At 40.9% G+C, this 26,287-nt stretch overlaps 1 protein-coding gene across 6 annotated transcripts in view; it reads left to right on the top strand.

The window, feature by feature from the left end:
- SENP7 (SUMO specific peptidase 7) overlaps positions 1-24,631 on the top strand; it is a 36,724-nt gene extending 12,093 nt beyond the window's left edge. For 4 of the 6 annotated variants that reach the window (XM_082219708.1, XM_082219706.1, XM_082219707.1 and 1 more), the window contains 19 exons: positions 920-1,114; positions 6,037-6,140; positions 6,989-7,167; positions 8,984-9,332; positions 9,410-9,582; positions 10,066-10,203; positions 10,901-10,934; positions 12,255-12,431; positions 13,592-13,854; positions 16,579-16,712; positions 17,542-17,658; positions 17,827-17,946; positions 18,180-18,272; positions 18,775-18,980; positions 19,486-19,538; positions 19,817-19,857; positions 20,037-20,105; positions 21,820-21,967; positions 23,024-24,631. In XM_082219708.1, coding sequence (XP_082075834.1) covers positions 920-1,114; positions 6,037-6,140; positions 6,989-7,167; positions 8,984-9,332; positions 9,410-9,582; positions 10,066-10,203; positions 10,901-10,934; positions 12,255-12,431; positions 13,592-13,854; positions 16,579-16,712; positions 17,542-17,658; positions 17,827-17,946; positions 18,180-18,272; positions 18,775-18,980; positions 19,486-19,538; positions 19,817-19,857; positions 20,037-20,105; positions 21,820-21,967; positions 23,024-23,161 — 2,731 coding nt within the window. In that variant the 3' untranslated portion in view covers positions 23,162-24,631. The remainder of the gene's footprint in view (positions 1-919; positions 1,115-6,036; positions 6,141-6,988; positions 7,168-8,983; positions 9,333-9,409; positions 9,583-10,065; positions 10,204-10,900; positions 10,935-12,254; positions 12,432-13,591; positions 13,855-16,578; positions 16,713-17,541; positions 17,659-17,826; positions 17,947-18,179; positions 18,273-18,774; positions 18,981-19,485; positions 19,539-19,816; positions 19,858-20,036; positions 20,106-21,819; positions 21,968-23,023) is intronic. The other 2 variants (XR_014218858.1, XM_082219710.1) reach the window with 2 other exon arrangements.
- Positions 24,632-26,287: the final 1,656 nt, after the last annotated feature.

Here is a 26,287-nt window from a genome sequence, read left to right as displayed (position 1 = left end):
GAATTGTAGTATTCTGGTTGACTTATGTGTCAGTGACTTGCAAGATGTAAGAACCTGGCTTGAGCCAAATATTTTAAATAAGCAAGAAACCTAGTACTGTAGTGTCTACTTGATGATTAGCAAAGCTACACTTTTCCCTTCTCTTCATTTGCTACAGATGCATTAGAATGCAGAAGGAATTGAATTTTAAATCAGAAGCCTGCATGCAGGCCATAACATAAGATGCAGTGACATAAAAAGTAGACAAATTGGAGCCATCTAAACTATAATACAATAAAGTTTTAAAAGATCTAGCCTGGATCATCACCATAGGAAGGCAGTGCCTGCCATATTCAGTAGCATGTTCGTAGTTTGCACCATTACTCATGCATACAAAGTTGGTTGAAAAATAATTTTGCAATAGTCTTGTACTTTTGAACAGATAGCCATCTATAGGTCTATTTTTGCTGCTCCTTCTCTTCAGTGTCAGCAGATATGACTGGCACATCCAAGAATATCAGCCAGTGGCTTCTGAAATGATGGCAAAAGACCACAATTAATCAGGGTTTTGTCATTCATTTTTGTATATGTAGTTTGTCAGCTTATAGCTATTTAAACAGTAAGATCTGCTATAGTTGATCATTTTTTCTTCTGTTGAGAGTGGATTTACATTTTTTGCATGACATTTAATAAAACAGTGCCAAGATGCCAACAGGAGCTTAAAATTATCGGTAACACTTCTTCTGATAGATCTTATCTGAATCTGTCCTTTGGGACCCTTCACTTATTTGCCATCATCTGTTTTTCTTCACTTTTATTGTAAACGTCTTGATAGTTATGTTTAATAAAACTCGGGATTACTTAAACAGTTTCAATACAATAATTCAACCAAACATTCATTTGATGGGTTTCAGAATGCTAATTATTATATGTATGGCAGGCAACCCAAAGTTACCTTGACAGATGTTCTGAGGACGAAAACAGGAAGAAAATACATTCAAAGGCACCTTTTAACTGATCCTAGTCTATCTGATGCTAACAAGTTGCAATCAGATGAACAGACCTCCTCAACCATTGCCAGCCTAGAGTCATGTCAAAAAATAAGCTCTCAAGAAAGCCGTATTTTACCTAAAAGGTACGTCATTCAGCAATTTATTGATTTTTATTTTTTTTATTTTTTGGTCCTTAATTTATCACTAAAACTATGATTTGGTTGAAAACAATACATACAGGAATGTACGTAATCGCCATTGGTCACAATCCGGTCAAAGTTAATTACTTTTAAATGCCATTGATTTCAGCTGGAGAGCTACGCACATGCTTAATTCACTAATTGAAATCAGTAGGATTTTGAATAACTTTGACCCTTTGTTTTTGTGCAAGCTTATGTTTTGTTTTCATTCATAGACATGATTTGCAATGATTGCCATGGAGGTAACACTACCTGTAGAATAATGCCTTTCACCTCTATTCCTCCAAAAAGACTTTTATGAAAGAAAGCATTTTTTCATAATTTTTAGTCTGCCAACATGGAAATAAATCAGAAGCCAGCATAATATCCCTACATACTACCTAAAATATAAAACTTGAAGCTTAGAGGTTCTTTTTAAAGCATGATGGAAGCTATAGTGTATTTGGAATTCAACTCTTTCCATCATAGCACTTAATATAAAACTGTAGCTATATGCTGGAGCTGTCATACTAAAGACCTGGAACTCATTTCGTCCCTTTGTGTTAAGCTAGTGCAGAAGTTGTGCATCTGGGCAGCCCACTTCCAGCAGTGGTCAACTTCTGGGCAGCCCTCAGACCTCTCTTCCCAACTGATTCCCCCCACCTCTGCTGCCCAGCTGTTTAGCCATAGAGATAGTGTTCAAAATCCCCCAGGCACCTTTGGGGATTGGCGCGAGTCCAACTGTGACCAAGTGAAGATGTCTTGTTGCCAGGTTTTGCGACTGACATCACCACCACCTGGCTGGCACGCAGCAGCGTTTTTTGCTGCTGCATGCACCCCAGCAACAAAATACACTGCTGCCAGCCAGCCAGCCAATCCATGATGTCTTGTCGCTGTTTTATTCTGGATTGTTTTACTTGATATTTTAATGTGTTGTAAACCACTTAGCCATTTTTTTCTTTAAAATGTAAAGTGGCATAAAATAAAATGAATAATAATAACGTTAATAAGCTCCATTGTAAAAAAGAAATGGCGACTAGACCATCGGTTGTGGCAACCGTAGCCTAGGTTTCAGGTGCTTATATATCTGAGTTTCTAACAGAGAGGGGCTCTCTAGCTATTCCTTGTGCTTATTAGCTGGGCAGCAGAAGGATGTACATGATGGGGTCACTGCAATCCCATTACTTGCCTCCTCACTTTATGTGGGATGCCTTTGAAGTGGCAATGAATTTGGTACAAAATGTGACTGCTAGGATGCTGACTGGAACTGGTAAATTGGAGCACATCACCACAATCATGTTTTATCTAAGCTGGCTATCTGTTTTCAACCTAGCTTTGCCCTTGAAAGTTGTAAACAGTTTTCTTAAGAGTCCTCTCTCCCCTCCTCCAAAAGAAGATGGCGGCTCATATGGGCCACTTTAAGAGGCCTTTCTTCAGGTTCCTCTGTTGTCAGATGTGTGATGAGTTTGTACATCAGACGGTCTGCTCTGCAGTAGTGTTCAGAATTTAGGACAACTTTCCTAGGGAGCTTCCATCCCAGGTGGCAAAGACTCACTTATTTCAGCAGACTTTTTGTGGGGTACTAGATTAATTTGCAGCTACTACTGCTTCCGATTCTGCTTTGCTTTGCTTTGCTTATTTCAATAATGTTACACTAAATGTACATTTGGTTTTTGTAAGCCATCTTGATTATGGAAGGGTGGGGTACGGCTACTGGAAATCCATAAGTTTATGGCATAGTATGTGGCAAGCCGGTGCTATGCAAACGGGCCAGCAGTTATTTTAAGATGGAGGAAAAATATGGTTTACTTTGAAGCAGAAACACTCAAACTCAGTATGGGTTATTTGGCATTTCTTTTACTAGAAAACAGAAGGGGGGGCAAACAATAATAGAGGGAACAGACAGTATTTGTTATTGCGTCTTCAGAATACAGGTGTACCTCAGAGATATTCCGGGTTCAGTTCCAGACCACTGCAATCAAGCAAATGCCGCAATAAAGGGAGTCACATGATTTATAGTGTTTCCCAGTGCATATAGAAGTTATGTTTACACTATACTGTGGTCTATTAAGCCAGCCCCCCCCCCCCCGGCTGAAGGGGCAGGAGGGGGAAAACCCAGCTTCAGCCCTAGCCAGCTCCACTTCAGAGGCCAGAAGAGGGGCAGTGGGGGCTTGGCTGCCTGCAGCTGTACCCGCATCCTCGTGAGGAACAATATCTGCAGAGCACAGCAAAATGAAGTATGCCTGTATATAGCACTTGAAATATTTGTGTGTGATTGCTTGAAATGGGGGACTTCTGGGTATTGAAAACCAACATATTAAGCTTTATAGGGAGTAAGTTCAGTGGTACCTCGGGTTACAGACGCTTCAGGTTACAGACACCGCTAACCCAGAAATAGTACCTCGAGTTAAGAACTTTGCTTCAGGATGAGAACAGAAATCGCGCAGTGGTGGTGCAGCGGCAGCGGGAGGCCCCATTAGCTAAAGTGGTGCTTCATGTTAAGAGCAGTTTCAGGTTAAGAATGGACCTCTGGAATGAATTAAGTTCTTAACCCGAGGTACCACTGTACAAGTAACCAACTTTAAAAATTACTATATCAGTAGTTTTTGCATTTTACACTCTTGCGAAATGTGTGAAGACTGATACCGGAGATGATAGAGGGGAAATGTGGGTCTTTGATACTTGCACTTGGTTTAACTTTCAAAATTCAGTGTGTTTGAGTTGAATCAACATAACAGATTATTTCCTATTTCTTTCTTTTATTTCACTGAAAATATCCCAGCAAGTCAGATCCAATAAAAAAATTTTTGGCCACATTTCAAAGTGTTGTTGTTTGTCAATGAGTTCATTTCCTTGGCACAAGCTTTGGACATAAGAATATGAGAGCCAATGTGGTGTGGTGGGAGACCTGGGTTTAAAATCCCAGGTGGCCACAAAGCTCACTGGGTGATCTTGGGCCAGTCACTGCCTCTCAGGCTAACCTACCTCACAGGGTTCTTGTGGGCATTAAAGAGGGGCGAGGGGGGAGAACTACGTACGCCGCCTTGAGCAGCAGAACACTGTATGCTAAAGAACGGAGGTTACAGAAAATACCATCTGTAAAAGGATGGTTAGGAAAGGTGAGGGGTTTTGTTCTAACTGGCCAAACAGACATTTATGGGTACAAGGAAAAATAATAATTTCATATTAACTGGAAGTCTTTTCCTGAGTATTGCTAAATAAATACAGTGGTACCTCCGGTTGCGAACGGGATCTGTTCCGGAGGTCTGGCCGCATCCCAAGGAATTCGCAACTGGAGGACTGCTTCTGTGCATGTGCATGGCGCGGTTTAGCACTTCTGCGCATGCGTGCGGTGTAGTGAAACCCAGAAAAATGCTTCCAGGTTTGCTGCGCTTGCACCCCAAAGTTTACGTATCCAGAGGGATACGTAAGCGAAGGTAAGACTATACATTACTTTCTCAGTCAAAGGGAAGTCTCAAAGTACTTTAAGGTACTTCGCTCTATAAGACGCACCAGACCACAAGACGTACCTAGTTTTTGGAGGAGGAAAACAAGAAAAAAAAATATTCTGAATCTCAGAAGCCAGAACAGCAAGAGGGATCGCTGCGCAGTGAAAGCAGCAATCCCTCTTGCTGTTCTGGCTTCTGGGATAGCTGCGCAGCCTGCATTCGCTCCATAAGACGTACACACATTTCCCCTTACTTTTTAGGAGGGAAAAAGTGAGTCTTATAGAGCAAAAAATACGGTATATTTATATCACAGGAAAATGCATCATAGGAATATATAGTATATTAATAGTAAAATTGTTATCCTTGAACAATATCTGTTGATTTCTGTATTTCTTTTTCTGTGGGCTGTGTCTAACGCTGTGCATGTGGGTCTAACACTCACACAACAGAATGTCTTCTCTCCCTGCTCACCCTTTGAAGCAGATTGTGAGGGTTCGAGGGGCTGTGGAGGAAAAGAAGAGAAAGTTCCATTCTGCAAGCAGAAGTCTGCTGTGCTAGTGGAAAATCAGGATTGGATATGTCCAACTAGTTATTACTGTTAATGGAAATATAATCACAGAAGATGGAGATGGATAGATAGATCTCATTTATATTCCTTTAATTTGCTAAAGCAGTGAAAACATAGTGAGATTGTCTGCTGGCTTCTTTCTGATTGATATGCTAAATCAATAGCAATTTATTATATTTGTATTTTTCCCCCCCAAATAATTTTTTATTGTTTTCAACATGTAATTCTTTTTCCAACTATCCTTTTTGTCACATTATAATCCCTTTGACTCTGCTGAGTCCTGACTTCCCTCCCTCCCGACCTCTGGTATATACATCATTTATATTTGTATTTTATAATATGCCTGCATGTAACACCCATTACTTGATACATAAGTCTAGTTAACTTGTTTAATAACAGCACAATCTTGTACATGGTTTTACCCAGGAGTAAGTTCCATTGTGTGCAGTAGGGCTTACAACCTATTAAGTGCATTTAGGAAGGTAGGATTGCAGCCCCTGTGTACATAAACATATTTCTGATTACATATATCAGGGGAAATGGAACATGTTTCTTTTCCCCAACTTTCCTTTTCCTCCCTTCTTATAGTATAGAAGGAAGGAGGGACAGAGTGAGCCTAACTTGAAACCATACGTTGTCACAGATATGACATGACAAAAGGACTTAGGCTAAGATTATTTGCCAGAGATGGACTATGAGTCTTGTTGAGATCTGTTTGAAGGAGCATGAATTGGTTTTATTTTTTAGTGACCATTGTGAAGGTTATAAGCCAGGTAAGCAGTTGTAGCATCGTGAAATATACCTAAACAGTACTCATTGTTCTTGAAAACGTATGGGTGATTAATGTTTTGGTGTATTTTTTTCCACAGGCATGGGACATCTCAACGAAGGCTGAATGACCAGAAACCATATAAAGATGCAGAAACTCATAGCACTTTTTTGCCTTTAAAAAGATGTGACGTGGTTCTAGAAGGTTAGTATTTTAGAAATTATGTAATATATTTTAATATTTGGATATGGCATTTGAACTAATGGGGTTTGTGAGATAGGGTTCTCCTTCGTCCAAACTTAAGACATGGTTCTCCATCTCTGAAACTTTATGCAGTACAGCTTATGAAAGTTTTCTTATCTCCACAAAATAGAAATCCAAGCTCTTTGATCATTTCATCCTTGAAATAAGTTCGACAGATTTCAGGGCATGAAATGTGTTTTGTGCCTTAATGCAAATTTTGTAAGCATGCTAATTCCATTAAACTTGATGAAACTTATTTCTGTGTAACGAGTTTAGGGTTAGGGCCTTAGAAATTCAAGTTTGCCCTAATGTTTAGCACAGTTAACTACTCCTTCATAAATTCAGTTAATGAATGATATAGCATGGATATATTTTTCCTGTATATATGAATGAGTGGTAATTCCAATTTGTTGAATAACTGAATACAGAAGGTGCCAATTATTTCAGATGCTTAGATTCTTCAATAAGGGATAAAAGGTGTTTTTTTTTAGAGGAACAAGGCAAGTTTTAAATATTTCTTACCATGATTGTGAAACATAGAGAACATATATATAAAGAGAGGGAGGAATAGTTTCCAGAGTCAGAATTTAGCTTGGAACATGTGAGGTTGCAGAAAAGTTTGGACTCCAGTCTTATCGAGGCTTAGCAGACACAGTAAGTCTTATCTCTGAGCAACATGCATAGGGTTCCCCTGTTAATATCCCCTTTAATGTAAGGTTTTCTGCTTATGTCTAAAGCAGTAAAACAAGCATGCATGGCTAAGAGTATGCCTATATTAATTTGCTAATTCCTTTATTTTTTTAAAAAAGACTGTAACATAAAGAATAAAGAAAGAGATTGGCCACAGAAAACAAGAAAAGATTCCAAGAATCTCTATCCGAGATTGAGGGAAGCAACCTTTCAAATCAATGAGAGCAGAAAAAGAAGGAGTGATGTTTTCTCAAATCAATGGAACATATATTCCTCACCGAAATCACCACTACCAAGTGTAAGTAACTTTTGCATGTTTTGGTAGCAGTAAAGATTGAGAAATTGTGCCAGTGGCTTATAAGTCATTTTACATTTAATGCATACATACGTCAGTATAAAGTAAGATATAAATCCCTATAGTGTTTGTACCAAGCTCTGAAAATAAAAAGGCTTAGATACATAAGCAAGGTGATCTGTTTTTGAGTCTTATGTGAAAAGCTTTGCACTCAAAAATGGGGTTGTAAAGGTTTAGAAGAATCTAGATTTTCCAGAGGCCTCTAGGCTCAAGGCCATGTTGAGATCTAGATGTTTCTGAGGGCCACCAGGTGGCGCGTTGGAAGATGGCCGACAATAACATCTCTCTGACCCATACGAGGTACTAAGGGGCTGCTATGGGAAGTTTGCAGCCTTCCTGAACTCCTCCAGGATGTGGAGGAGAACTGCCCTGCCAGCGGTGTTCACAATGCACCCCCTGAAACGAGTGATAGGGGTGCCGAACACTTGGCAAAAGGCCCTCAGTGAAGTCAGATCTTCCTGACGCCGATTCCAATTAGCGCGTGGTGGTTGCTTCAGCTTGGAATTATAATTGGAAACATACGATTGGAAACGAAGCTGAAAGCACATACATCAAGTAAAGCTCGAAGATAAGACTGCTGATTAATGGATCTCTGCGAACAGGAGTGACGGATGGATAAGTAAATCTTCTGATGAATCACCATAAGGAGACTGTATGTTTGGAACGAAGGGGGGGGGTGTGGAGGAAAAAACTCTTTTTTTCTTCACATGATGTGATATTAATAACCCTTCACCCCAGATAGAAACAAGATCGTCGCGTTTCTATGAATCACAGGCAGGATTTTAAGAACTATGTGGGACGGAGTATAAGGAAAGAAGACTGCAGAACAGTGGGAAAAGAAAACAATTTTTATGACGCAGCTAAAAAATGGCGTCCCGCCATGACAGGTTTACCGAGGAAGAAGGACTGGGGGAGGAGAATCAGGATTGTTTGAAAGAGAAGGAATGCTGGAATGTAACTTTGACCTGACAGAACCCCCAGACCCATTTGTTATTTGGTAAGCCTGAGAAAAATAAAAGACAGATCGCAGATTAATTTTGTTTATGGAAGCGTTGTACAGAGGCTGTCCCGGATCGATATGATTTTTGGAAAAGTACAAAATCCACTTAGAATGCCAGCTGTTAACCTGCTTGTGAAAATCATCAGAGATCGCAAAGAAAGGAATTTATGATAACAACAAGAAGAGAAAAGAAGTAACAAAGGACTTTCCGGATCAAACTGGAGAGAACTATCTAATTAATGCAGTAAGATAAGTGATGCTGTTTTGGACTCGAGCTGAGCTTGATGTATGGGTACCCCCAACAAAATTTAAAATTTGGCTGTATAATTTGGAATCAATGTGATAATGTGATGTGATTGGTGGCCTGTTAATAAAAATTATTAAAAAAAAAAGATCTAGATGTTTCTGAGCTTCCCACCTCTGGTGGAGCTCATGTTCCTCCCATAGCGGTCCGGGTTTACTCAATGAGAGTGGCAGGTTTTGCAGGAAGGAGATACTTGATTTTATGAGGAGGAGAACAGCTGGGAGGCCCGTAGCAGCGACAGTCTCTATGGTCTCATTCGAGGCAATCTGAGGCTCAGGAGCTTCCATGCAACTTTTCCCACTCCTAACCTTAATTGGGTTCTTCCCACTGTTCCTTTGAGTTCACACAGTGGTGGACTTAATTGAAAGCTTATTCGTAAATTTCCACTTGTGAAGAAACTTCACTTTTACTGCCCAGAGGCATCCTGAATTTTTCACTTCATTTTAATTTTGCAGAAAGAACAGAGAACAGAACCAATTCAGTCACCTGGCTGCAGGAGCTCAGGTGAGAATTGCCAGAGTCATACGCACAGCCCTCAGCAGGAAAATATTCCCCAACCATTGGAAACGGACTGTAGTGAAGCATTTGCCAGCACTAATGAGAACACTGCCGCTCACTGTCCAGGGGAAAAATGGTCCTACTCTTCTCCCAAGAGAAAGCAGCCTTCTGTCACCAGCAAGGATGAGCAGGTTTCCCCACTCCTCGGCTCTCCTCAGAAGAAGAAAGCGAATACAACTCTACCTCCGAAAGAGCCATTGAATAGATCTGAAAGGAATAAAAAGTCGGCTGATTCAGCTGAACCAAGTATGTAACTGTAACTCCCTTCCCTTGTTTCCAGTCACTTGGAGTTAGAGCCTTACACCACTTTCATTTTGCTTTAGTTGTGCTTTCTAGTGATGAAGAAGAGGGACACGCAGAGACAGAAGATCCAGAGGGAGACCTGCGGACTGGGAAAAGCATCAGACCTGAGAAGAAGGAAACGGAACAAGAAGCTGTGTTAGCTTTGTCAGAAGGGCAGCTATCACAGGTTGCAGCTGAAGGTGAAACAGAACAGGTAAACAATCAGCTCTATAGGAGCTTTTCCCTCCCCTTATCGTGCTAGAAGCTATATCATGTATCACTCCTGTATGATCTGGTCATCCCCATAGATATCAAAAGGATAGTGCACAGCACGTCTAACCAGATTTTCAGTGGAGCTTACTTCTCAAAGCTCTTCTTAGAATTACGGCCTCACAGTGAATTCTATTCCTTTGGTAATAGCTGCATAAATGGCACCACCATGTGGCAAAAAATGATTACCAGGGATTCAGTACATTATCAGCCTGGTACATTCAGTATGGTACCTTATCATTTGCTTCAAGCAGTAGAAACTTGATTGTTATCATTATCTGTGCATGACACATGTAAAACTGGGGATATGGAATGTCTACTTTAAAAACTCTTTACTTTTTTTTAAAAAAAAACATTCTTAGAAGTTTGAAATTTGGAGGAGAGGGGAGAGGAGACAGCCTCAACGTGTGTGTTGTTTATTTTATAGGTTTCAGCTGAACCACTTAAACCGTGCTCCTCTGCAGATCATAGCACCTTCGGCGATCAGATGGGTCTTGCCTTAGATATAAATTTTGAAATAATTTATATTGGAAAATATAAAGGAAAAGCAACAGGCTGTGCCAGAGTAAGTTTAATGCTACTGATCCATGGTGGTCGGGAGCTTTTCCATAAAGCTCTTGAACTTGCCTTTCTTGAACAACAGCCTCCCCTCATTCTGAGCCAGAAACGGGGGGCAGAAGGCATCAGAATAATTTTTTGAATATAGTACTGGAGTCTGGTATCCAAAGGAAAAAAGTGAAAAGATTCCACTGAGCTTCCAATAGTAGCCCCTAATGTGTGCCTAAGCAGCTCTTTGGCTTATGAGCTTTGTCTCTGGCCAGCATCCAGCCTCCAATTGCAAGTATATATATCCTGCTGAGATGTAGACATGCTGAAAAAAAAGGTGCAAAAACTGCAGCCTAAGTGTTATACATTAGCTTGCTTCATTGTATGTTAATGCGATCTTATTTTGAAAGTCCCTCAGTTTAAAAAAGGGTTTGTGACACGAAGTGGGGATGCTGCTGTTTACCTTAAAAATAAGCTACTTTCTTAAAAATAAGTTTATTAAATGTTCACCTCTTGAGTAGAACATACTGTGAGGTGAATGCACTTAAGATTGCCAGGCAAGTGTTAATTTTAAATTCAAAATTTGCAACATAAAGTTTGGTCAAAACACTCACTTATTTACTTTCCTCTGATTTAATTTCTAATGTATTAGCAGAATGTGTTTCCAAACAGTACTGTTGAAAATACTTTTTCTCTCTCTCTGTTTTCTTTTTAAGTTTACCGTCAGCTACATTCAGATCCCATTTGAAGGTAAGTCTATGATACTTTATTGCAGTTTGGTCAGCCATTTATATAAATAACAGTTATGTTTAGAAGATTGAAGTGCGCTATGTTTTTACAGTATTGCATGTCACGGTTCTCTCTTATTTAGACCAGGAGTGAGGACAAGAGCTCAGAATATGAGGAAAGGGGAGTGAGACTGTACAGCACAGCCTTCTTGATAACCCACCCCCCTGGCCACCAATTAACCCCCAACTGACATGGTGGGAGTCCCTGGGGCTGTCCCTTCCCAGCCTGTGGACGATGAACAGGGTTCAGAGGCACAATAAGCTGGGACAGAGTGGGAGAGTTCAGAGGAGGAGGTTCGCCCAGCGATCTCTCTTGCGGAGAGATGGTGCTTCAAGAGAAGATTGGAGTCTTGTCCCCCTGGAAGAAGTTCCTGACTTCAGGTCAGGAATTCCTACAGACATAGGGATTCTTGCCAGTAGTTAAGCTTTCTCTGTCTCTGCTTAACAGCTAGACAGGCCAGCAGAGGAACTTGTTGGAACAACTTCACAGCTCCCATCCAGTCTTGCAACTTAGTGAAAAATCTTGGACTCCTGAACTTTGGCCCTTCCTGTTGGCCTCTATTGTTGCTATTCTTTTGCCTTGCAGAAACACCTGGACTAGATTCTGCGCTTTGCTGACCACTGAATTTGTACTGTTAGACTGCTGTAATAAATGTCCACTTCGTTACTTACAAGTAAACACACCAGTGGTTTCGTCTTGGGCAGGAGCCAGGGCATTGCCTATTGCTAATAATAATAATAAAGTCTAATACCCCCTCAGCTTTTTCAGAAGTGTCTAATATCTACATGTATTGGGGCAGGATGGCAATTTTGAATACAATTCACAATTCCAGCAAAAAGAGTAGTAGAGTAACCCAGGTTCAGGTTTAAAACATCTCCAGTTTTAAAAAGATGATAGCAAACAAGTGTAAGAACTCTGCCTTAAAGACCCTTGTAGACTGCTTCCAGTCAGAATGGACAGTACTGAATTAAATGGACAAAGAAATTGACCTGGTATAAGTCAGTCTCCCTTCAATTTCACATAATAGGTTGTTTTGGAAATAAGTGTTGACTGCTAGAGATAATGAGTCAAGCTTAGGATATCTGATATACCAGAAGCATGACAAGTTTTGAATGAATGACTGTTCACATTTTGCAGAAATCCTTTCATGTTCTTGAGAATCATGGTTTTGCATCTTGCTTAGTGATTATTTCCTTGAAAAATGGTACTGTGAAGCTGTGGTTGCTGGTGCAAGTCAATCCTGTATATCATCCTGTGTATTTCAAATTCTTTTCCCTGCAGTGGCTCATAAGAAGATTGAACTGTCAGTGGATTCCGTGCACTTAAGAAAGTTGGGGCTGTGGATGAATAAAGATTCTTCAACTTCAAGGAGCTGCAATACCATTTTTCTTTGGCTGTCATCGGATTATGTGGAGCAGATTGAAAAACAAATTGGAACACTTATATTAAATAAGCAAGGTAGTTGGGAAATAATTAAATAATTTGATTCATATGCACAAATGGAGGGAGAGAGCTTGTGGCTCGTGAGCCCGAAGAGGACGTTGGTGAGAGCGGAGAAGGGACTGAAGGCGCAGTGGGGCTTTGTTCAGCCACTCAGGCTCCCCATCTAATAGCTGATGAGCATGGTGGCGCAACAGCCACTGCCATTGCCTCTCTGTGCAGCCTCCAGCCGGTCCCAGAGCTTCTATTCCAGCTGTGGATATTTTTGGTACAGTATTTTTGATCTGGATTGGAGAGCCGCAGAGAGGGCATTTAAATGGCGCTTAGGGGGTGCTTTTCCCTTAACACTTGCAGAGCACCGGAACGTAACCCCCAAATAAGTGGGGAGTCACCTGTAGGCAGCTTCCACTGTGAACCAGGTCCTCCATGGGAGCAAAGAATCATGCTGAAGTGCATATCCACATATCCACAACCTTGACGCCCGTACTCCCACTTCCCATCCATGTAAGCTACAGTGTTGGGAGAGCAACCCCATCATCATCACCACCACCACCGCCGATCCCAGGTTCAGTAGGTGGCAACTGATGGCAACCAGCTGTAATCCCAATTTGTGGATGGCCTCATAGCAGTCACCCTCGTGCATCAGCCGGATATCTTTTTATGCTCTCAGAACTTCTTAATGCTCTCAGAACTTCTTATGCTCTCAGAACTTCTGCCACTTGGTTGCTCTTCTTTTTCACCTGCAATGCTTTTATGTCCTGTTTGCATCTGCTACTTGTATATTTTCAGTTTTCTTTTTGTTCTGTTCTTAATTTTTGTTGTTGATTCCCCCGCACTGAGAGCAGTATTAAACAGATGAATAGGCAAAGAAAGAAAATATTTTAAATCTACTGTTTCAGTGGAAGATAACAGTTTAAAAAGACATCGCAATATGTTGTTGTTGTTGTCATGTTTGCACTTCTGTTTGCAAGCTGCTTTGATCGACTCATTTTTGTGAAGAGGGAAAGTGGGCACACCTTTAAATTAATTAGATTTTGTCTCATAGACTTGTTTTGTATTCTTTCTGCTCTCCCTTCTGCCTAAGCTACTGACTGAATTGCATAGATAAGTGAATAATTGCAGCTCCATAGTGCTTCCTGTAAGTCGCTGCTAACACACTGCTTTTTCATCTCTTACAGCTAAGAGTGTTGAGTTCATTTTTATTAAGCTGCCTCAGCTGCTCACAGAAGATGATCTGGTCATACTGAAAAAAATAATTGTGGAAGTGAGCAAGAAGAATGCCTCTCCAGACCTCTGTGACTACTTACTGTGGGAGGACGCTGTTGAGTTTCTTAAAGAAATCCCACGTGAAGAAAACGCCTTCCTTGATCAGTGCTATGAAGCATCCCAGCAGCACTTACAGAAGGACAGCACTTCAGTTCTGATGGAACCACCCCCTCGGGTAAATCAGTTATTCTCAAATAAATTATTTGGAGTTACCAGAGCTGGGAAGGAAAACAACAGTTTCCTGGAGGAAACACTGTGCATTTAAAACTCAGAACCTTTACCATTAATTTTAACACTTTCCAGAGGTGTAGCTGTGTTAAGTCTTCTGCAGTAGAAACAACAGAATCTTGCGGCACCTTGAAAGACTGAGAGTGGAATCCAGAGACGCTTGAGAAGACTTCATCATCCTCTCCTCCCCACTGCAGCCTCATGCATGCTCCCCCCCACCCATAAATGACAGAATTGTAGAGTTGGAAGGGACCCTCAGGATCATCTAGTCCAGCAGTTCTCAACCTGTGGGTCCCCAGATGTTGTTGGACTACAACTCCCATCATCCCTAGCTAGCAAGGCCAGAGCTCAGGGATGATGGGAGTTGTAGTCCAACAACATCTGGGGACCCACAGGTTGAGAACCGCTGATTCTAGAACAACACTGCAGGGCAGGAATCCAGGCCCATACAGAGCTCATCTGAGGCCTTGGGTAGGAGTCTTGTTAAAGTTATAAACCCAAACAAAAAAGCAGCCGGTCCCTGGTGGAGCCGCCCCGCCCCGCCCAGCTGGCTGATCCCTCAGAGGCCCAGGGCAAGTGTACCTGACTGCCACACCCCACCCTCTGCACAGGCCTGCAGGAATCTCCACTAGACCATATAGAATTGTCATATATTATTACATATTATGAAGCCTTTACTATTCCTATAAAGCCTTTAACCCTCCCCTGCCTTCTATACCTAGGCACCCATATATCTTCAGAGCACCAGTTCAGAGCTCTTACTATGATCAGACACATTAATCAGTTTAGAGTCAGGGGTGTTTCCATCCAGCATACCCTGTACGTTCTTCCGTAATTGCACTGTATTGTTGATGTTCCCTTGACTTGCCACCGGTGAGACAAAACAACAGACTTGACTGTATTACCTCTACAGATTTCCTTCTAGGCAGAATCTACCAAACTTTCTCATTAGCCATTCCTTTGAGCTGCAGGTGCTTCATTGCATCCTTCGTCTTTCCTCTACTCCCCCCACTCATTTGTCCTGTCCTCCCCCTCCATTTGCTCTGTCATTTCCCCAGCCCTATTCTCTCAAGCATTCGCACACCAACTCACTTCCTTCTCTCCTATAGTGCCAGGCTTCTTTTCCTCTCGCCAACTCAGATGCTTGCGTGGAGAGCTTCTTTCATTCACTCCCTTACTCCTGTTAGTCCTTCCTGGATGCTCTCTCCCTCCCTTTCCTGTCCAGGACGCCACCAGCACCTCCTTTGCCACCAGCCACTGTTTTATCTTCCCGCTACTAGGGTATCTTCTAAGCCACTTCTGCACTTCTGGGTTGCCAAGCTTTGCGTTTATGTGTTCTTCTCATCTCCAGCAACTCCCTATAAGGGCAATGGCCAGTTCCCTGCTCTATTTTACCATTCACTTCTCTATTGTGCAAAATGTGAGGGTCTCACTGGCCTTGGGGCATTCATATTTTTCAGAGTTACAGGATTAGTTTCTGGGTCTAGAGCTGATTTGAAGAGAGAGCCCTCATTCTTGCTTGTTGGCAATTCAGGGGTTTCCCTATGTGGAGTTCATCATAATCAAAGTGAGATAAACATCCATAGCTTGCTCCCTTGACATCAGCTCCTAGAGACCAATACCTATATCATCCCCCCTGCCTCCCTGTTGCAGACCAGCTTCTGCTTCCAGTATCAGGAGAGAGGGAGCAGGGGTTAGATTTCTCAGCTGGTCACTGCAGCAGCCAAATAAAATTTCACATTGACCAGGAACAAGGGAAGTTAGTGTAACTTGGTGTGGTGTACTCACATAATTAACTGGTCCCAATATATTATTGAGAGAAATGTATGCAATAAAAGTATTTTTATGGATTATATCATTTGTTTAGGGGTGGCATATTCCAGTCTATGAGATATCTGGACATTGGTTTCATTTGAACGTGATGCTGGGCACTAGGAACTTCCAACTATGCTTTTATCTCTAACACGGACTCTTTGTCCTCAGGCATGTCTCTAGAGAAGTACCCACAGCTTCTATGCAAGCTGTTTGGGGCCCAAACACTTGGCAGTTCATCCTTGTGCACCTCTGTTCCATTTTCTGTAAATTGATGATGATAACCATCTCCATTGGGTGGCTGGTCAAGGCAGCAACCTTTATAAAACATTCCCAAGAGGAAGTGCCATGTGTAAAGGCAAGAAACTATATCCTTATAGGGTTTCTCAGTCTTTGTGTAAAAATTTTGTTTGACTGGAATCAGCTTTTATGTAACAAGTAGGCACTTAGAAAGCAGCCATTAGTTTAGAACCTGTCCCTGGAATATGTATTTAATGGAACATATTCTAACTCTGTCTGATATTGCTCTTGTAATTATTCTATGTTGAATATACTTCAATAGGAATAGGGTAACATTTCAAGGTGCTGAAGGAGAAGGTCTTTTCTGTGTAGAAGTTGTCCCTATACGCAGGAGAAACAGTTTTCTAAGGAGATTTCTATTCTGAATTGACGATTTCCTGTATCTTACATGCCAAATAACAGATTTAGTGAGGGGGGTGGGAAAGTGTATTTTAAGTCGCCATAAGTGATTTCTTGAAGCCAACTTTCAAGTTCCAGCTGACCTACTTGCACCTTTCTTATCCTTATTGGAGCCTTTAACAAAGACAAAGAAAGATGATTTTGCCTTTCTCTCTGGCAGGAATCAAAACCAAGCCTCAACAAGCCCAGTTACATGCTACTGCAGAAGCCAAATAATGGTCATTATTCCTTTTCTATCACTTCTGTGCAGAAGAACGAGTGGAAAGAGTTGCGAGCGACTGGACCCGTTCGGAAGTATGTATGGTTGGTTACATGATACTGACATGTCCAGAAGGAAATTATACAGTGGTACCTCGGGTTAAGTACTTAATTCGTTCTGGAGGTCTGTTCTTAACCTGAAACTGTTCTTAACCTGAAGCACCACTTTAGCTAATGGGGCCTCCTGCTGCCGCCGCGCCGTCGGAGCACGATTTCTGTTCTCATCCTGAAGCAAAGTTCTTAACCTGAAGCACTATTTCTGGCTTAGTGGAGTGTGTAACCTGAAGCGTATGTAACCCAAGGTACCACTGTATAGGGAAACACCCACTGGCTTCATTAGTTGTTAAGAATTACCTTGAAAGACTGAAATGAAATACATTGCAGAAGGTGAAGATGTGTTTCTTCATTCATCATTCTAGCTCCAAACCAGGAAAGCATTGTAGACAAAGCAGGAGATAAATGATGGTCTTTTGAGTTCGTTTGATTTTTGGTTAGCATGGAATGCTGAGTCAGCAGTGGCTTAGCAGGAATACATGAGCTCCCAGAGAGGTGATTGTGGCTGCTTTGCTCCTGTTGCCGTGGTGCTGCTGTGAGCTAAGCTGTGGTTTGGCTGAGCAGGTCATCCAAACCTTTGTTCGTGGTTTTATCCCCAGACAAAGCATGAGGTATAGCCAAGATTTGTTCTATGGCTTAGCACATGCTATGTTATGGCTTAGCTTGGTGTTACTTGTGAACAGAACCATTTCTCTCTTGTCCACCTTTATAGCTTGTTGTACTCTCCTGTCATTCGTTATAACTTAATAAGAACGAGATCTGCTTTTCATTGAATTATCAGAAGGTATTTAATGTCTCTTTTGCTTTCTAGCTTGATCGTTTACCCTCCCCCACCTGCCAAAGGGGGACTGGGTGTCACAAGAGAAGATTTGGAGTGTTTAGAGTATGGAGAATTCCTCAATGATGTGATCATTGACTTTTACCTTAAGTAAGTGTAGTAGAGTAAAATAAGTATAGTATATAATATGTTCCACTCTGGTTACGTGGTGTTAACACCTGTGGGGAGACACATTTTTACCCCTGCCCTTGTACATGAATGAATACAAGATAAATTTCCACATGCATAATATTTGCACATCTTTCGCGTTTTTGGTAGGTATCTGTTGTTGGAAAAAGCCCCCAAAGAACTTGCTGAGCGGTCCCATATATTTAGCAGCTTCTTCTATAAGTGCCTGACAAGGACAGAGGCAAGCACTGAAGAAAACCCAAATCTTTCGTAAGTTATCTTTCAGTGTTTTCTGGTCTGCCTTGCAGTCACATCCTTCTGGAAAAAGGAGTTTCCTAATACCTGGTGTGGGCCAGCTAATACTCTCTAATGGATTTGCCTATTTTGCATAATAAGGATCAATATGAACAATTTATATCCTCCTTTGCTGGATTTGGAGGGACTGAAGAACATGCTTCTTCTGGTTCTGACAGACAGAATTAACTGGTTTGTTATCCACACAGGATAGCACAAAGAAGACACGGAAGAGTAAAAAGATGGACTCGACATGTAAACATTTTTAGTAAAGACTACATTTTTGTGCCTGTGAATGAAGAGTAAGTTTGCTGCATTAATTGAAATCTAAGTCTTTTCTCAACTTGTAACTTCAGTTGCAGAACATTTAGCTTGTATTTATACTCTGCACACTCAAAGAGTTGCCCGTGTATATAGAAGCCTATATCTGTTTAGTTTCCAAACTGATAAGCACTCAGTTGCCCAAGTTTGCTATTAGGAGGAATTATAATGTTGCTTACAGATTTAAAATAGAAATGGTCTACGTACTTGGTGTATGTGCAGTTGATATCTAGAGCTTGGGTAGGTGTTTCTAAAAGTGAGTATAAAGCCTGAAATTGTTTAATGTCTGCATGCATCCTTTATTGTAATTTAATTTTTAGTTAGGCACAATGCAGAAAGAGGGAAGCACTCTTTTGATTGTATTGAGCATAGTTGTTATCAGATCTTAATGGATTTCACAGTGGGAAAAGGCAATCGTAGTTCCAATTCCCCCCCCCTTTCTTTTTTTAAAGTATCAGATACTGACTTCCTCTTCCTTTCCAGGTCTCATTGGTACATTGCAGTTATTTGCTTCCCTTGGCTGGAAGAAGTTGTATATGAGGATTGTCCAGATCAAGGTTCACTGCAGTCATGCTCCCAGCAATCTCCACGTCAGCCAGAAATTAAACATGGCACTATTAGAACAGAGTCAGTTTTGGTCTTTAATGATAAAGAGCAGCAAGACTTAAATAGCAACCTACAGCCCAAAGGTAATGTTTTAAGAACATATGCTAGATGATGATATATGGTTTAGAAATACAATTATATACAAACCTCTTGGACGAATGAATTTGCAGGTAAGCTAATTGGCTCCAGAGAACAATTTGTAGACCCATGTAAGAATCAGTTTGTTGACTTAAGAGTACACCAGTGTTCTATGAATCACTCACTGATAAAATTATCTCTGAATGTCAACACAAGGCGTACAGTCTCAGCATTTGCTCATCAATGCTGCAATAATAGAAGTAGCTCTGAAAAAATGTTTCATTTTAACCGAGCGCTTGAGTTAATGCAGTGGAAGTGTTGGTAACCAGCTGGCAAAGATGAAATAATATTCTTTTACATATTATTCTGTCACTGAGAATTACCTTGCAGCAGATGATTTGCTTCAGTTTATGACCAGGGCTTTTGCATGCCACACATTTTCAGTATAAACCCCCCTCCTCCAATGTCATTGTTATTTTAAACTATATTCTGTTGTCTTTGGCATATTAGATAATGTTCCGCAAGCAACTGTGTCCCCAGGATTGGACCACAAAGCTCTCAAAGTAAGTGACTTTGGCCATGTTTGGATGATCATATCTCAGCTTAACAAGCTGTGATGTAAATGAGCCTTTTGCTCACACCTGCAGCTCCCTCCTTTCTTGGCAATGTGACCAGTGAAAGCAGGAAGTTTACAGTGAACCGTGGTTTGGAAAGGCAGGATATACATTAATTAAACTGAACAAGAAGTGCTTTTGTTTAACTGCTAATATATTGGGTAAGGGTCATATTTGCTTATTTGGTCTTGCTTCTTCTGATCATAGTTTGTGAATGTGTTTTTCAGAGCTCCTCAAGCACTTCTAAAATGAAGAAAATTTGCAAAAGGTGGGCATTTACATTTGTAATAATACTACAACATGGGGCCATATTCACTTTTTCTACACATAGTCATTAGTTTTTCCTAGTGGTACGAAACTATTCTATTGAAATTTCTCCTGAAATTCTTAAAACAAGCATTGATCCTTTGCATAATGGAAAATGAACATAATTTTTCTTTTGTATAGGCCATGTATCCTCATCTTAGATTCCCTAAAGGCAAGTTCTGTGCAGAATACAGTTCAGGTCTTGAGAGAGTGAGTAAAGCTGTGTTTCATTTGATTCTGCTTTTTAACGGATAATTGTGTTTAAAGTGATATTGATCTAAGTCTGTTTTTATTGTATATACTGTGAGCAACCTGGTGCTCTTGTATTTTGAAGGAAGGATATGCTATTAAAACGGTATGTAATACAGAGTGTTGCTCTAATATTTTAGTATGTTCATTTCTATTTCTTATAGCCTTACTCTTATAGATCCCTGCAACCGAATCGATAAATGCTTGCATGTAATTTTGCTTTGTAAATCAAGATGAGAGACTGCATGTTTTGAACATTTTAAGTTGCACATTTCAACTGAAAATTACATTGCCAATAAGCAGCAGTGGACAGCCAACACAATCTGCTCCAGAACCAACAATGAGTAGACGCAGAGACCTGGATAGCCCGCAGAATATCACATAATAAATAGTGTGCTAGCTTTCACGTTCCATCAAGCCAGGTGGAAAGGTGGGTGGGAAGCTCATGGAGTCTGATAACAAATAGGATCCATCTTAAGACCATGGCCAGATGTAGACTCCATGGCTTCAACTTCAGTCAGGTTTTTTCCCCTGTCTGCCCCCTACGTAGCTCTGTTTGCTATCTAACCTAAAGAAGAGTTCTGGAGAACTCAATAGCTTGCATACTGTTTTGTGATACTGTATTTAGTTAGACCTACTAAAGATACTGGGGACCAGGGTGGCACTGTGGGTTAAACCACAGAGCCTAGGACTTGCCGATCAGAAGGTCGGCGGTTCGAATCCACGCAACGGGGTGAGCTCCTGTTGCTCGGTCCCAGCTCCTGCCAACCTAGCAGTTTGAAAGCATGTCAAAGTGGAAGTAGATAGACACAAGAGCTACCCACTCTGGAAGAATGGCAGATGAAGGTGATAGACTACATGGGACTGGCGGAAATGACTGGCAGAATCCGAGACCAGGGGAAAGAGACGGTGGAAGAAATTTAAAATTTATCTTAAGAAATATTGTAAAATTAATGAGTGCTAAAATGTTGTGGTTATAGAAAGTAAGGGATTACAACTGAAAAAGTTTAAGTAAAAGAAAAGGAAATTATTAGATGAAATTAAGGGGAAGGATTTGCTGAAACAAATTTGGAAATTGGAATGCAGAAAGGGGAGGTATGGGGAAGTCAGCGAAATAAGTTTTAAGAAAACTGGATATGAAATTATACATGTTTGTTTTTTGTGTTTGTATTGTGTATTGTGTATAGTTTGTGTTAATATAAATTGTGAAAATCCAATAAAAAATTATAAAAAAAACAACAAAACAAAGTGGAAGTAGATAAATAGGTACCGCTCCAGCGGGAAGGCAAACGGCGTTTCCGTGTGCTGCTCTGATTCGCCAGAAGTGGTTTAGTCATGCTGGCCACATGACCCAGAAGCTGTATGCCAGCTCCCTTGGCCAAAAAAGCGAGATGAGAGCCGCAACCCCAGAGTCAGTCACGACTGGACCTAATGGTCAGGGGTCCCTTTACCTTTAATAAAGATACTGCCCTAATATTAAAATCAGTGTAACTCAAATCAACGATGGTTAGCTTTCCACATTGACAAGAGGATATAAATGCAGCTAACTTAGGTTACAACTTACCAGGAAGTAATCCCCGTTGGAACCATTAGGGCTTACTTTAGCGTAGACATGTTTAGGATTGCAGTCTTAACCTGCATCCACCCACCGTATCTTTCTCTGTTTTTATTTCAGATATCTAGAAGCAGAGTGTGAAGCAAAACGCACATTTCGTGTGTTCGACAAATCAACAATGGTGGATTTCTGTCCGAGAGTCCCCAAGCAGCATAACAATAGCGACTGTGGAGTATATTTACTCCAATACGTGGAAACTTTTTTCCAGGTGCAAAGCATTTCAGTGGTCCTTTGGGATGCTGTTTTAAATTTTCTGGATAGAACTTTCAAATCCTTCCTTCCATAGGCAACTTGAGGAATGGGAAGGCCGATTTGATGGCTTCCAGTGCCTGCTTGGGGGGGGGGGTGTGTGTGTGTGTAGTATTTTCATTCTTAGGTATTTTTGTTACTGCTTCTGGATATGTGTGGGGTTTTGTGATTTCTTGTCTCTTTGCAGGGGACTCTGATTATTCTGAATCCCCTTCCTGGTCTGCAGTTCTGGCATTCTATGAGAAAACTCTGAGCGAGCAACCCTTTTCATTTATTCATCTTACTTTAAATACTTATCTGTATGGATATGGATATAGATTCCAAAAGGATCCAAAGAGGCTTAAGAATAAAAAAAAGAACAGTAATAGATAGAAATTATCATATTTTAGTGTCATAACACTAAAACAACAACGAAAGGAAATCAAGGAAATAATCAACACAGGCGTTTGCACCCAGGTTTTTATTAGCTTCATATTACAATAAGAGGACAAGGCTTGGGGAATCTTAAGAGGCAGAGCATAAACAACATTAAGTATCCATAATGTTTAGTAGTAGTTGGATGGGTGTGGACATCTCACCCCATGACCTACCAATATGGGCTTGCACTTGTTCTAGGCCAGGCATAGGCAAACTCGGCCCTCCAGATGTTTTGGGACTACAACTCCCATCATCCCTAGCTAACAGGACCAGTGGTCAGGGATGATGGGAGTTGTAGTGCCAAAACATCTGGAGGGCCGAGTTTGCCTATGCCTGTTCTAGGCAGCTCCTGAAAGTACAGTTCTATCCAGCATTGTGCAACAGTTCTCGGAAGAGCAACAATGCACAAACTCATTCCACGCACCCCCTCCCTTTTTTTGCTCCAACTCATTGACAACATATGTTTGTCTTAATTATAGTTTGTTTAATACAAAGTGAACTGTGGGATTTTTTGCCAGGAAAGCAGGATATTTTGTGTCTTTGTGCCTTTTTAAATTAATGTAACACTGCCCTTTTCTCTCTCTTTTTTAATCACCAGAATCCTATTGTTAACTTTGAACTTCCAATGCACCTGGAGCGGTGGTTCCCTCGCCAGATGGTGAGAAGCAAGCGGGAAGAAATTAGAGACTTAGTCTTGCAGCTTCACTTACAGCAGCAGAGTGGCACCAAAAGCTAGCCTGAATTTCCTTCCGATTTTGCAAAAGAACTTTGTCCCAGGCGTACTGGAAATCCGATCAGCAGCGTTTGTGCTTCTATTCTTGCAGAGAAGAAAAACTGCAGATAAAATTGTGTGCATTTTATATCCAAGTTGATCTGTGGGTCATTGTGAGAAAATGGAACTACAAAATAGCGATTATGTAACTTAAAGTAAATATTTGTGACATCGACCAATTTTATTTGGAATATAGAAGCAGCATAACTGGAATGTGCTGCAGAGATGGGAAAACATTTTAGCCCTAAAGGGTTCATTCCTAGTTTCCAGATACATCTGGAACTGTGTGAAACTACACGAAAGGGAGACATTAACAACCCATTTTAGGTAGGGATTCTTCCCATGTGAGGTCTTAAAGTCATAGTGTGTGCTCTTGCAGACATCTCTCCCATGTCAAAAATGGTATTGTTAAACAGATGTTTATTCTGGTTGCTTTGAATAGGTCACAAATGCTACTGGTCTCAGTGGGTTGTTTTTTTTTTGTTTTTTTTTTGATTCTGACATACCTTGCTCTTTCTTAGAAGTTGACATGCCTAAAACCTTGCTCTGTTACATTTTTGGAATTCAAGAGTGGAATGTAAAACCATTCCTGAAATTTAGAAAGAGATGTTCTTTTTTTTCTTTCTGTGTCTGACTTGATCACTTAAACCAGATTCAGAGCTGTAATCGTTCTCTGCTGTGCAGCAGTTAAACGAATGCAATGAATACTATGTATTTCACTATATATATATAAGGCCATATGGTCTTCGCTGTACTGGATACAGTTGTAGCTTACATTGGACAGGGCATCATCCTGGCAAGAGTTGTTTTAGTGTTTCAGTAATTGTATTTGTGGGGAGTGGGGAGAGAAATGTGATTGTTAATCACTTGGGCTAAAATCCTGTTTTCACTTAGGGTGAAGCCCATGTAGCATGAGCAGGCATTTGCTTGTGCAAAGGGGCTTCTCCCTCTTCTGCTTCCCCAGCCGCCCACTCTGGGACTCTGTGGCAGAATTTGTGGTACGTGGGTGGCAGGAACTGAAGGAGAAGAGAAACCGGAAGCCCCACTGCATTTCCATTGCACAATCAGGTGGGCACCATTGGTCGTCACCCTTACCTGCAAGTTAAGTCCCACAGAACACAATGGGACTTAGAACCAGGTAAGCATGCGCAGGGTTACGTTGTGAATAATGTAACCAAATTCTATGGAAGGGAAAACTGCTGGTTTTAAAACAGGCACTGACTCAGTTATTTCAAAGACATAATATGCTTTGAAAAGCTGAATGCTTGTGATTCCCCCAAGTACCTATACTTGTAGGAAGAACTAATCATGCAAAAGGTTCAGCTGAAGTAAAAGTCATTTGTGTTCCATTGTCAAATATTTAAATCTGGATTGATTATGTATTTGATAAGCTACAAGCACTGACTGAATAAATATAGTTCCTTTTTTCAGAAAGATGGGAATAAGAGACCTGTTAGAGAAGGAATAAGAGACCTGTTAGAGAAGGGGTTGTATATCATTACTGTGTTTGAAAATTGTGTTTCAAACAACAGCGACCCAGAACTCCTATATTATAAACTAGAACCACCACCAATGACTTGGGACAAACAAGACAAAGCCCGGAAACTTGAAGTGAAAATTTCGTTTAAGCACAGAAATACTTGTTTCTTTGCATTGACTACTGAAATTGTAATGGCTATCAAGTACAAATACTTTTGAAGACTCGCGTCACATACCCTTTTTCCTGCATAAGGGGGGCGGGGGAGAGACTACATACACTGCCAGTTGTGGACATGGTAAGATTGTGTATTTCGCTCTGATTACATGTATTGGAAATTTTGTTTCAAAATATCTGGAATCACAGCAAAATAGACATTTGATGTTGCCCTCAAATGTACATTTTCTGTATGCACATAGTAACTATCTTTCCCCCCCCCCTTATTTTTAAGTATGTGTGAAGTGTGGCACTGAGCCAAAACAAGTGTCACAGAAAGAAGAAAAAGTTGCTTAGAAATTACTTTGCTAAGTATTTTCACTACAGCCAGTGGTTCCTAGCAGGGGCACTTGACACATATATTTCTTGGCCTATGGCTGTTTAATTGGATTTTCTGCTCACATTTCTGTTGAAAATACTCCCATGTCCTTTGCCATTCGAATGTGAATCGTCTTGGTGTAACTTTCATGGGGCTTACATGTTTCGTGTTCAGCCAGATCTTCATTCTTTCTCATATGAGCTCCACACTGTCTTTCTCTCATGTATTATTGACTTGCTTCATATCGATGAGAATACCAGAGGAAAGAAGAACCATCTCAGCCCTAGTATATATAGAGTACAAGGTGATAAAGCTTGCAGGGCTGTCTTCCCCCAGAATCTAAAGCATCTCAGTAAGAACCCAGCAGCAATAAATGCCTCCAAACTTATTTATTAATTAAGAATGGTCACATTGTTTATACTGAATGGCATATTGGAGTGGATGGGTGTTTAATTCTTATAAATTGTAATGTCTGTTTTAAGTTTCTTCCATAAAATTACCTGCCTGTTTTGGATCTTGAGTTCTTTTTTTTTTTTTTAATTAAAAGAAGCAGCAACTTTGTTAGAACATAATTGTTTGTTGCATTTTTTTTACCCTTCCATTCGCTCAGGATCATATACCGGGTTCCCTACCTCCTCTCTTATCTTCACAACAATCCTGTGAGGTAATAATTTGGCCAGCTTCACATGACTAAACTTTGGTGTCCCTGGCTGTCCAGTTGTTTGTCTCGTGAGACAATGGAAGAGTGTGCCTTCAGGGATGAAGACAAACTGTTGGAGAGTTACAGAGCCTGCTGTGGCTGTTGAGACCAGCACAAGAGAGGCATGCTTTGCTACAGCTGGGGCAGATGAAGGCGTGCGGTTGTTCTGATGCATGCCTACCAAGACATTATACCATATTGGCCACATATCTTACATGCATACAGTTAAGGGGTTTTTTCAGTTTTAAGTTCAGTTTGCCCCATTTTCCACATCAGTATGCAAACTTTAAAGTTCTGCATGCAATTGTCTAGAACAGGGGTCTGCAACCTTTAAGACAAAAAGAGCCACTTGGACCCGTTCCCGAAGAAAAAAAAACT

The sequence above is a fragment of the Podarcis vaucheri genome (assembly GCF_965113315.1).
Source record: "Podarcis vaucheri genome assembly, chromosome: 4".
NCBI lineage: Eukaryota > Metazoa > Chordata > Lepidosauria > Squamata > Lacertidae > Podarcis > Podarcis vaucheri.
The sequence above is the reverse complement of the archived record's forward strand: the minus strand, read 5'-3'. Positions and strand labels throughout refer to the sequence as shown.